At 41.0% G+C, this 12999-nt stretch overlaps 1 protein-coding gene across 1 annotated transcript; it reads left to right on the plus strand.

Moving 5' to 3' along the window:
* The first annotated feature begins 12114 nt into the window (after window positions 1-12114).
* LOC123988550 (secreted RxLR effector protein 161-like) lies at window positions 12115-12543 on the plus strand. The gene has a single exon (XM_046289048.1). The coding sequence runs from the start codon at window positions 12115-12117 to the stop codon at window positions 12541-12543; it is 429 nt and encodes a 142-aa protein (XP_046145004.1).
* The last annotated feature ends 456 nt before the right edge of the window (window positions 12544-12999 follow it).

Raw genomic sequence — 12999 nt, forward strand, 5'->3', positions numbered from 1 at the left:
ATACAGGGGGTGGAGTTCCACGGTGGCAATCGTAGGAAACGGACGTGTTGAAGAGCGGTGGTTTTTTTGTCTTAAAGAAGTAATACAGTAGTGTTATCCGGGGTTTGGGGTTTTACCTAAAAGTTGCTTTTGGGGGGTTTAGTACGGTGTATTTTCCTTTGGGGTCGTTTTTCCGATCTAAAGCTGCACAAAGGGAAAAAAAGGTGAAGGCGTGGATCCTCCCTGCGACAGCCTGATGACACAGGGTGGAGTGTTTCATGCAAGGAGTATGAAGAAGAAGGATAGGAAGAAGAAGAGTAGGAGTAAAAGTGAAAGTTAAGCATCCTGGATGAAAAAAGAGGTAGTGTTTGATAAAATATCGGACTGTGATTGTGAGGCTGGGTACTTGGAAGTGTAAATACTTGAATTTTTTGAAAGTCTTAACAGAAACAAAGAACCATTGGGTGGTGCCAACCTAACTCAGAAGGAAGGGACCAGAAGTAGTAGCAACCAAGGTGGGACTCTAGAAGAAACAAATGTTGAATTACTAGATTCTTCGGAAGTGATGTTGGTAGTATCCGCCGATGTCGGCAACAGTGATGAAACCAATGTAGAATTACTAGATTCCACGTATGTGATGTTGGTAGTTTCCACCGATGTTGGCAACAGTGATGAAAAGGATATGTTCGAAAAAGAAGGTAATGCATCTCATTCTTGTAATAACGACGCTGCAGTTAAGACGGTTTTGGACGAGGCAAGGAAAGTAAGGAAAAGAACTGCGGAAGAGGACGTGGGTGAAGGCGAGGAAGGTAATAAGAGAGACAAGAGAGACGAAGGGATTGAGACAGTCTCTAATAGCTTAACTATAGGCTAGAGCGGACATAGAAATGAGCGGACATCAGGGAGAAATAAATTGCGGAAACGTGGCTACACCCAACGTCGCCACTAAAGAGTTTGAAAACAAAGAAACAAGTAAGATAAGGATACCTCTAAGTTGAACAGAAGAAGGAACAGAGGTGAGAATAAAGAATACTAGTATCGAGGAATTGAAGAGCCGTGAATACGTCGTTACAATGGTCTTGGGGAGAAATAATACTAGCAAGTTTAAAAGAATAACGTGGTCAAAATATATAAGCTTCTGAGTGCGAAGGCGCGTTTCTTGAGGGGCTTAAAAGATGGTCGGCTTTAATAAAGCGGAGATTACTTTTAGCAACATGGCGGCGGCGAATGCTATTCTAAAGATGGCGGAGAAGAGGGCGCTGGTTACGACGCCTTCTTACCGGACCTGAAGAAGACTCGTAAGGGAGTGATAACGGAATAGGAGGATTCCGTGAAGGAGTTAAAAGACTTTATTATGCCGGGACAAGAAGACTTTTCGTTTGAAAGGATGAAGAAGAAAGTGGTTAGGGATGGAAAAGAGTGTTTAGGTTGAAGGGAGTAGCTATTTTGGTAACTGTTAAGGGCAACCGGTTGCCCAGTGCGATCAAGATTGGTGAGGGTCATGTGGCTCTAAATGTCTACCCGTACATTGAGCCCGTAAAACAATGTTACCGGTGCTTTTCGTACGGCCACGTGCAAACGCATTGTAGGGGCGTGAAAAAGTGTTTGGTGTGTTTGGAGAAAGAGCACGGAAGATGTGAAAAGTCTCCGGTATGCCTCAGCTGTGGAGGGAATCACACCTCTTTATCAAAAACGTGTTGGATCCATCAGAGAGAAAGGGCCATAAGAAAGCTGATGGCTTTCAAAAACGTAGCATATGCCACGGCAAAGAGTATTGTGACGCAACAATTGGGTGAGAATTGGGATGAAGAGGATATAGGAAGAGACCGAGGAAGAAGAGATTTTCCCGCCCTACCAGTGAAAAAAATGGATTTCTGGGAAGTGAAGGAAGTCCCCTTGCAGGATGAACTGACGGAGCTGAGAGAAGCTAAGAGAAAGATAGGGGCTGGCGCCCTAGGTATCAGAAGATGGGAGAACGTTTTAGACAGTATGAGGAAAAACATTGAGCAGAGTGGTGGCAGAGGAAGAGGTAGACTACGAGAAGAAGACAAATTGACAGAGAGATCACAAGTTGGAGGTCAAACAGTTTCGATAAACTCTATGAATCGTTTCGAAGCCCTCCAAGAGGAGGAAGGGGCTTCGGCGCCTGAAATCCCTGTGGAAGAGGAAGGTGAATATGAGTATGGAAATGGGGATGCCAGTAGAAAGGGCTATCAAGAGTATGAGGTTAGTGGAGCAGCGTGCACAGAAGAGGCTGATTGAACAACTGGAAAAGAAAAGAGAGGAAAATTTTCTGACAGACTTAATGAATCTAATTGTCGAAAAGGGGTATGAACAGGAAGTAGAAAAAATGTTAGACGAAAACAAAAAAAAGAAGAGTGTGACAACAGAAGAAGAGGAATATGCCTATTGGAACACTACCCGGCATAGACCTAATTGGTCAGTTCCTATCCCTGAAAAGACGAGGGAAAAGTTAAGAAGAAGGAAAGAACGCTACGAGGCTCAAAAAGCAGTTAGAGCACACCAACAATTTGGCTGGACTTTGGAGGACGTGAGACAAGAAGATGATTACAAGAAAAGCAGAATAGAAGATTTGATGAGAAGGATTGAGGGAAGACTAAGTTTCAATAAAGAAGACGATAGTGTTAAATCAATCCTCGGGACAATAAGGAGTTTTTTGTGTGGAGGTTATGTTTTGGACTGTTATGTGAGTGGTTGTGGTGGTTTTGGTCGTGTATGGAAGAGTGTGTTTTGCGGAGTTTTTTTCATACTTACTATTATTTTTACATATGTTTTTGGTTAGATAGGCTAAGTTTTCTTAATTTGTTTGATGTCATTATATCTATTATGTATTATGGTTGATATTGACAGCAATGATGGTAATACGAGAAGAATTGTACTTAGGAGTGTGTCGAGATACGTGGAATGATTTGGAGAGTGAGATGTCTTGGAGAACAGCGAGGATTACATACTATCATCGATGTGAGAATGAGATTGTGTTAGATAACATAAAAATTAAAATGTAGGTATAATGTTTATCCCTAAAATCTATATCGTATTTGATTGCATTCTCAATGTTTGGATTCTTGATGGTATGTGTAAGAAGGTGGAGGTTTTGGTCAAAATAGACCAATTTAGGGATGTTTTGTATCTTTATACTTCGGAATACAGATGATAAGACTATTATATTTTATAGGAATATGCCTTTTTATTGCCCCTCCTATAAGGAAACCTGGAGGGAGGAAAGATGGAAGCTATATCGTGGGAAAAGGAAAAGAGGTTGGAAAATGTCCTCTGTTAAGGCGGTATGTAGTCTAAAAGTGGAAAGAAATGGCTGCTCTTAATAATAGTGGTAAGTTTTGTCTGGGAACCTGGAATGCCAGGAGCGTTAGAGACAAACTCAGTGAACTTAAAGAATATATTTGGAATTTTAATATCTTGGGCATTACGGAGACTTGGTTAAAAAAGAAAAATAGGTTCGTAATTTCGGGTTTTAATGTTGTTAGGAGTGATTTGAATGAGGATAGGCAGGGGGGAGGTTTAGCGTTTTTAATTGAGGATGGTGTTAAATTTTCGGTTAGAAGGGACATTTCTTGGAAAGGGGAGGGTAGGGAGGCCCTGGGTATTTCGGTTGAGGTGGGACAGAGTATGTGGGATATAATTTTAGTGTATAGCAAGACCGGGAGGAAAAGTGGGAGAAAAGGAATTGGACTGGACTGTTTAGAAATATGCTACAGGGGGATGAAACTATTTTTATGGGTGACTTTAATGCCAGAAATAAAATTGCGAATTGTAGTTGATAGCAGGAATATCTGTTCTAGCAATATCTGTTGGAGGAGGTTGTCAGAGATAATAATATGTTTGTGGTTAACACAAATACCAACTCAAGGATAGGAACGGGTGGACGCCCGTCGTCTAATATAGATTTGTTTATTGGATTCCATGCGATTATGGATATGGCTACAGTTTTTGAGAAAAATGAGACTTTGGGTTCGGACCATCAGGTTATTGGAATGTGTTTTGGTGACGAGATATTGAATAGGGTTTGTGAGGTTGGTGGGTCGACAAAAAAGTTTAAGGAAAATAAAGTGAAATAAAGGGATATGTTTCTTATCTTTTCTGAGGATGAAGCAAATAAACTATTAGAGGGTTGGAATATGGAGGGTTGGGAGAATTTTAGTATTGATAATAGGGTGAAGAAGATCTCTGATGCGATAGGAAATGCCATTGTTAAGGCTGGAGGGGTCGTAATGGAGGGAGACAGGACAAGTGATGACAGGACAAGGAAGGAAAACCGTAATAGAGGCCCTCCCCAAAAACAAGTTTGGTGGGATGATGAGTGCAATGATATGAAAAAAGCCAGAAGGACTGCTCTTAAGGAGTTTATTAGGAGACCGAACCAGACAAATTGGGTTGCAATGAGGGAGGTGGGGAAAAGAATGATAAAGCTAGTTGAGGAGAAAAAAAGTAAAGCCTGGGATGAATTTGATTACACTAGTTCAAGGGATACATGGCAGAAAATTAGATAGATAAAAAATGGGATTTGTAAAACAGGGTGTAGAAATATTAATGAGAAGGAATTAAATAAATTAGAAGAGGATGAGATGAAAAAAATGTATGACGTTTACCAGGAGGTAGAGAACCCTGAAAGTAACCAGGGAAACGATAATGCAGATATTGTTGATTTTGAAGAGTTGGTGGTTCAGGAAAACTTTGTGGTAGAGGATAACCAGGACCTTTTTGAGGAAAAGGGACCTCCAGAACATTTTGGATAATGTGCGGACTAGTTCGGCCCCAGGAGGCTGACAGGATTTCGTACCGATATATCAAAAATTTGGGTAATACAATGAAAAGTTGCCTTTTAAAAATTTGCAACTGGATCTGGGAAAATGGTAGGGTTCCGTGGAGCTGGAAACAGGTGGTTGTAAGATTTCTGGAGAAGCCTGGGAAGAAGGCTTTAAGACCTATTTCGTTAATTAATTGCTTAGGAAAAATTTTGAAAAGATTAATTAAGGATAGACTTTATGAATGGTCGGAGAGGGAAGGGATTGTGAATCCAAGACAGAGTGGTTTCTCTAAGGGAAAATCCACAATGGATAACCTTGTAACTTTGATGACGGATATTAAAGAGGGTTTTAGAAATAAACATGAGACGGTGGCGGTTTTTCTGGACATAAAATCGGCTTATGACCATGTGAATGATAGGAAACTGAACAACTTTCTGGAGAGGAAGTCCTGTCCTGAAAAAATTAGGCGGTTCATATCTAGTTGGTTGACTGACAGAAGTGCGGTTTGTCTTAGGAAGTTCTCCAAGGAGGTTAAAGGAAAAATTAAGAGGGGATTACCCCAGGGATCGGTTCTGAGCCCTTTGTTGTATAATCTCTATACCTCGGAAGTTGGAAAGAATATTGAGCAATGGGAAGTTATATTGAGCAATGGGAAGTTAAAATTTTGTTCTATGCGGATGATATTGTGATCTATACGACTGGAAATGACTATAAAGAATTAAAGGGCAGGATAGAAGGGGCAGTGAATGCACTTATATTGAATCTCAAAAGATTGGATTTGGGTTTGGCGGAGGAAAAGTCGAAGGTGGTTAGTTTCTCTCGGGCAAGGGATAGGAATAAGAATTCATGTCTGGTTAGAATAGGCGATGTGATGATCAAAGGGGAAAACCAGGTCCTCTTTCTGGGAATTATGCTTGATCGTGCACTCAATTTTGGGAAAACATATTGAATATGTTGTAAATAAAGTTAGAAAAAAAGTTGGATATATTGAGGTTTGTTGCTGGTATTAAAAAGGGTGTTAAACTAAGTACAATGTTGATATTCTTTAAGGGATTGATAAGGTCGGTCATGGAATACGGCCTATTTATCTTTTTTGGGAGAATAATAATGCCATGAATAAGATTATGAGGTTGCATAATGCGGGTATCCGTATAGCGATGGGGTATAGAATGTAATGAATGTAGAAGCTGGAATAATGGATTTGGAATCAAGGGCTGAGGCCCTTTTGGAGAGATTCATTCCGAAACACAGAATTAAGGGAGGGGGTTTGGTGTATGAATCCCTGATGAGAACTTTGGTGGTTAGAGATGAGGATATTCCTGAGGATTTAGACCCGTGGATGACGGCGTGGTGTAACACTGAAGCCTTTGCTAATAGGGCGACAAATGGTAATATAGGGAGGGAGGAAAGAAACATTCTATGTGAGTTTGTAGAAAAGGGTGGTATATCAATGGAATGGGAAACTGGGAAAGAAAGGAAAAAAGAAGAAATACCAGATGTAGCTCTGGCTAAGGAAATTAAGAATAGGTTATGGGGAGAGGGGGTGTCGCTTGGTGTTGTCGAAATTTATACGGATGGTTCTAAAAGGTTCCTGTCAGAGGCAACAGGCGCCGGGATGGTTACTAAAACATTGGAAGCGGAGTGGCAGGAAGAGGGTTGGTCCCCAAATAGGGCAACATCGGTTTTTTCGGCTGAAGCCTTTGCAATCTTACAAGCGGTCAAATCAGTCAGAAATAATTGGACTAACAATAGAGTCGTAATTATAACTGACTCTGCAAGTGCCCTAAGGAAATTAGAAAGTTTCGCTAGAAGGACAGGGTAATAACCCATGAATATATGAGATAGTTAGGGAACTTCGTAAATTAAATGGAGAATCTCAAGGGGAAGATGTAGATGAAGTTAATTGTAGCGTCGAAACTCAAACCCTTGCTCTTTATGTATATGATAACTGCTTCTCTGAGAACGATGAGAAACTCACTGACTTAATGAATACTGGATAAAATGCAGAATCTTACACTGCGTACTGTGCTCTTTGAAAATCAGAAAGAACTGTGTGGGGCCCTCGAGCGGTACGCTCGACCGCCCTAGACCCAGCTACCCCTACCCCACAGCATGGGCAACGCACAGCGACGTCAATTTTACCCCTGACGCGCATCCGTCCCAGGGCATTGCAACGGCCTAATCAGGCCCGCGCGATATTCAAAAAATACTTGGGATCGGTTCCGACACAACATTAATGGTGGAAATTGTAAAGGTAGATTGGGTCTTGGCGTGGGTTCCTATTCACGCTGGGATCAAGGGCAATGAGAGGGCCGACATACAGGCGGGTGAGGGTGACAATGGGGATGAATCTTTCGAGTTCGGTATCGCGGAAAGCGATATCACGAAATATATTATGGAGGGGGCATGGGAAAGAAACCATGAAAGAGCAAGAAGAATAGGGGAGTTTAAGGGAGCGAAATATTTGCTATGGAGAATAACAATGTGGGAGCGAGGAAACCCTGGTTTGACAGTATAGACAGAGGGGATTTAGTAAGGTTGATTAGAATCAGGGCGAACCAATTTAACCTAGGAGAGTCCCAATTTAGAAAAAATTTAATTGAAGATAAAAGTTGCATATGTAGAGCTGAATAGAATTTTGGGAAATCGAATCGTTGCGGAATGATCTACGAAATGTGAAAACTTTCATCGCAATCGGTGCATTCCTTGAACCAGAACGTATTTTGCAATAATGAAAACCGTTCGAAATAAAAAAATGCGAAATATTTTTATAACGGGACCAATCGGAAGACATATCCTACAAGACGCAAAGATTTCATTCCGATTGATCTAGCCGTCTCGGAGTAATCAGCGAACGCACATTTAGAAAAAAAGTCGTTAGGAATAAAAAAAATGCAAAATATTTTTTTTACGGGGGCCAATGGGGAATTGTACTGTACAAGATGCAAAAAGTTTCATTCCGATTGGTCCATCCGTCTCAGAATAATCGGTGAACATACACCGCACGTACATGAAATAGTACGTTTTTTGCAATAAAAACCGTTCGGAATGAAACAATATAGAATGTTTTTTTAACGTGACCAATGGGGAGACATACTTTAGAAGATGCAAAATGTTTCGTTCCAATTGGTCCATCCGTCTCGGAATAATCGGCCAACAAAGGCAGAAAAAATAACCATAGTTTGTCACGAATATCTCGAAAACTAAAGGTTTCCGTTAATGAAAAAGTTGTTCAGAATCATGCCCCCGGCAATATATTAAAGGATCATTGAAGTCATTCTATGTGAGATTAGAATCTTCCCGTTTTTTTGCAATAAAAACCGTTCGGAATAAAAATTTGAAATGTTTTTATAACGGGACCAATCGGAAGACATATCCTACAAGATGCAAAAGATTTCATTCCGATTGGTCCATCCATCTCGGAGTAATCGGTGAACAAAGCCAGAAAAAAAAAATACTGATCGAATTGAGTATCCTCCTCCTTTTCGAATAGTCGGATAAAAATCCTAGGCTGCAACTAGCGCCACTTCCGGACGGATGCAGTTTTCCTAAGCGTCTGGTTTGCACGCGGTTATAATTAATTCCATAAGTTTATTGTTTTTATACCTATTACATTTTGTTTCATTTGCAATGTTATTCAAATATAAAACTTCCTTCATTTTCTAACATACAAGATGTAATTCAAGTAGCTTTGTATCCTTCATAAATAAACTCATCACATTGGTTATGGGCCCAGGAACGCACGTGCAAGCCTAACCTAAGAACGACCACGTGGACGAAACGTTGTAAGTTGCATTTTATTATAATTCACGCCGGCACACGCAAAGCAAAATGAATGATCCACAAGAAGACACTCGTATAACGAAGTTATCCGATAGTAATTATCGATCGTGGAAGATCGAAATGAAGTGGTATTTGCGTGGTAAAGGGTTTGCTAGATCGCGTGATTAGTAAAATAGACTTGGACGAAAATGCAACTGAAGCGCAACGCAAAGCGCATGAGACGATGGAAAACAAGCTATTGCCGCCATAGGATAAATATTGGCATGGACCAGCAAGTGCACATTGAGAAATGCACCACAGCTTATGATGCATGGCGTATTTTATAACAGGTACATGAACCAAAATCCAGAGTCAGAATTATGCGGTTAAGAAGCAGTTTTACCATTTGAAAATGAAAGACGGTGAGTGCGTGCCTGAATATCTATCAAGAGCGAAAATTGCAGCAACCAATCTACGTGAAGCTGGTGCTGAAGTGAGTGATGAAGATGTTGCTTACACATTGTTATCTGGACTTCCAGACTCATATGAAAACCTAAATATGTCTAGGCGTTTAGTGGAGGGGAGAGAGTTTCGTCTCCCCGGACGCCTTGAGTTCGGGCCGGGGAGCACTAGGTGGCGACAAGATCGGTGTTCTCTCGCAAGTGCTCTCCCGGCATGCCGTTCGGATATATATAAGTTCCGAACGGCGGTACGATAGGTGTCTGGGGCAGGGATCGTCTGTTGTTGTCAGCCCCACTGACGAGTCTGACAGACGATCCCGAGACGAAACGCCTTTCTCTCTCCTACATATGACACTTGCTAACCTGCCTGATGAAAATTCACATCGAAGGAAATAATAAGTATCCTCCTAGCAGAGTTTAATAGAAGAATGTCCAGAGCCATTGATGAATCAGACATTTAAAGGAAGCCCTTTACGTAAACAAAAAACCTGATGCAAAGGTTCAAAGACCTCCCAGTAGTGATAAGCGCAAAGAGATTATATGTTATAATTGCAAAAGAGTAGGTCATTATGGGAAGAATTGCAGGAGCAAAATGTTTCGAGGCAAACCGAGGGGTGTTTCAAGAACCAAAAGGGATGCAGATGCATTTTTGGTATCCTTAAATGCAATAGATATGGATGAACAATGGGTACTGGATAGTGGTTCAACCCACCACGTGTGTAAGAGAAGGGAGTGGTTTTCAACCTTTAGGGAATTGGACTCTGAGATAGTCAATACAGCTGCTGACCCGGCAAAACACGCTGGAACAGTACTCAAAGCAAAAGGAGTTGGCGATATTGTCATGAAAACATGCGTAAATGGCACTGAGGGAACAGTAATTATGTATAATGTTTATTTTGTTCCAGGCATACGCAAAAATTTAATGTCAGTGTCGAGAATAGAGAAGAAAAATAAAGAATTAATCATTAGGAGTGGAAAAGTGACAATAAGAAATACGATAACGAGAAAGGTAGTGTGCGAAGCTTACAGGAAAGGCGATTTGTACATAGTTAACGCAGAAGCACTAGTTGCGAACCAGAGTCAAATCGAGTCACAGGCCTTAAACCTTAATGCAGAAAAGCTGTGGCACCAACGGTTCTGCCACACGAGTCAAGATACTATCAGAGATATGGCTACCTCCAACAAAGTTACAGGACTGAGCAACAGGAAAGATGCAAAATATACCTGTGACGCATGCTGTATTGGTAAAACCACTAAAGCACCTTGTAAAAGATTAAAAGACAGACAATTTAAGGATGTCTGTGAACTAATACACAGTGATGTCTGTGGGCCGTTACCAGTCAAATCAATTGGCGGAAGTAAGTATTTTATCACATTTACCGACGACTATTCGAGGAAGGTAACAGTTAAATGTATCAAAACAAAAGATGAAACGATAGATAAGATTAAGTGTACATAACGTCAGTGGAACGGCAACAAGGAAAAAAGGTAAAACGGTTCAGGTCTGACAATGGCTTAGAGTATTGTAATAACCAGTTAAACACCTTCTTTGCGGAGCAGGGCATAAGGCACGAAAGGTCGAATGGTTGAAACACCTCAAATGAACGGCGTGGCAGAGAGGATTAATAGGACTCTGCTTGATATAACCAGGTCGATGCTGAAGTCGACATCATTACCACAACGCTTCTGGGCTGAAGCTGTAACGACGGCAGCATATATAAAAAACAGAATACCTCATACGAGTATCAATAATGAAATCCCTTTGGCTGTTTGGACTGGGCGAGTGCCTTGTGTGCAACATTTAAAAGTATTCGGCTGCCTTGCATATGCTCGTTTGCCGAAACAAGAGATGCGTAAGTTAGATAATAGAGCCTCAGAGTGTGTGTTTGTAGGCTATGGAACGCATACCCGAGGATATAGATTGTGGTGCCCACAGAGACAGGATGTGGTGGTTACCAAGCATGCAAAATTTGTTGAAGACAAGATAGGTCATGAGTGGATATACAAGACAGACCCCCAAAGATGGAGATACGAGGGAGCATGGTCAGATGATGATTGTGGTACGGAACCTGTAGAAGAAGAAACACTTGACAGGGAAGATAAAGATGCAGAAGTACCTCTGGATGCAGGGCATGACCCTAGAAGCGATACGGAAGAAGAAAATGAAAACCCACAAATAGTGGAAGTAAACAACTCAAAGCAGATGCCGAATAGAGGCGGACGCAAAAGAAAGGTAATTAGAAATCCTTATGGGCGTAAAGGGAAACCCAAACCAGCATCAAACGAGATGCATACCGAACCTGAAGATACTGAGATAGAGACAAATGTTGAAGCCAATACCCTAGAAATATTGGAACCACAAACATTAGAAGAGGCGTTAAATTCGCCACAAGCAGAGGAATGGCAGAGCGCTGTGAAAGAAGAGATAGATAGTCTCGAAAGTAGAAAAACATGGGAAATAGTTGATTTGCCCGAGGGTCAAAAATGCATCGGTTCAAAATGGGTCTATAAAGTAAAAACGAATTCAGAAGGATATAGCGGGCTACAAAGCAGATTGGTGGCTCAGGGTCACACACAAAGAAAAGGAATAGATTACACTGAGACATATTCGCCGGTCGCCAGTTTTAGCATAATCAGGTTTCTATTGGCTCTTACCGCAATTTACAAGTGGCACACAAGACAGGTAGATATTAAATGTGCCTACTTATACGGAAAATTGAGCGAAAATATCTTTATGCGGTTGCCGCCATCATATGAATCTAAGGCAGGAAAAGTGGCGAAACTTCTGCGACCATATACGATTTAAAACAATTCGGAAGAAACTGGAACGAGGAACTAAATCATTTTTTAGCCAGTATTGGGTTCAAAAGGATGAAATCATCAAGTTGTACTTACACGCATGATAAATATCACACAATAATCGTTGTATACGTTGACGATTTATTGCTATTTTCTAAGGACAAATCAGCAATCGAAGCAATAGTTAGTAAAATTGCACAGACGTACGAATCATGTGACCTTGGCGAGATGAGTCATGTTTAGGAGTAAAGATTGAGCGGAAAACAAATGGAGATATTATGTTGTCACAAAGTGCATATATCAGTTCATTATTAAATAAATATAACATGAACGAGTGCCGTACTGTAGCAACCCCTCTAGAACCAGGAGTTACATTATCAATTGAGCATGGTCCTTCTACAGATGAAGAAAGGGAGCAAATGGTACGGGTGTCATACAGGGAACTTATTGGCTCTTTAATGTATTTGGCGCTTTACACTAGGCCTGACATACAGTACACTGTAACTAAGTTGTCTCAATACAACATAAATCCTGGTAAAGTCCATTGGGTACAAGCTAAACATGTGCTCAGATACTTGATGAAAACGAAGGAGTATAAATTAATACATACTGGGTGTAACGAGAAGCCTAAAATAAAGTTATATTCCGATGCGGACTGGGCTGCAGATGTAGACCAGCGGCATTCTTACTCAGGGATGGTGATACGTTGGATAAAAACCTTGTACAATGACGTACCACTAAGCAAAAGAGTTTAGCCTTATCGACAATGGAGGCTGAATATATTGCGTTGTCCAGTGCAATGAAGGAAGCAAAATGGGTAAATTTGTTCCTAAAAGAAACGCAACTAAATAATTATGTTTCAGGAAAAGGTGTCGTATATTGCGACAATCGTGCCGCTATTGACTTCTCAAAAAATAGGGTTGAAAAGAATCGTACCAAACACATCGACATCGCCTATCATTTCACAAGAGAGATGGTAGAAGGAGGACATGTAGAATTGATCTATGTTCCAACGGATGAAAATCTAGCTGATTTAATGACAAAAGAACTGAAACGAATCTCTCATGAAAGATGTATTAACAAAATTGGATTATATAGCGAAAGGGGGAGATTGAAGACAGTTCCGCTATGGGAAGCAGAAAATCCCTAGGCTGCAACTAGCGCCACTTCCGGACGGATGCAGTTTTCCTAAGCGTCTGGTTTTGCACGCG

This window comes from Osmia bicornis, chromosome 2 (assembly GCF_907164935.1).
Source record: "Osmia bicornis bicornis chromosome 2, iOsmBic2.1, whole genome shotgun sequence".
Lineage (NCBI taxonomy): Eukaryota > Metazoa > Arthropoda > Insecta > Hymenoptera > Megachilidae > Osmia > Osmia bicornis.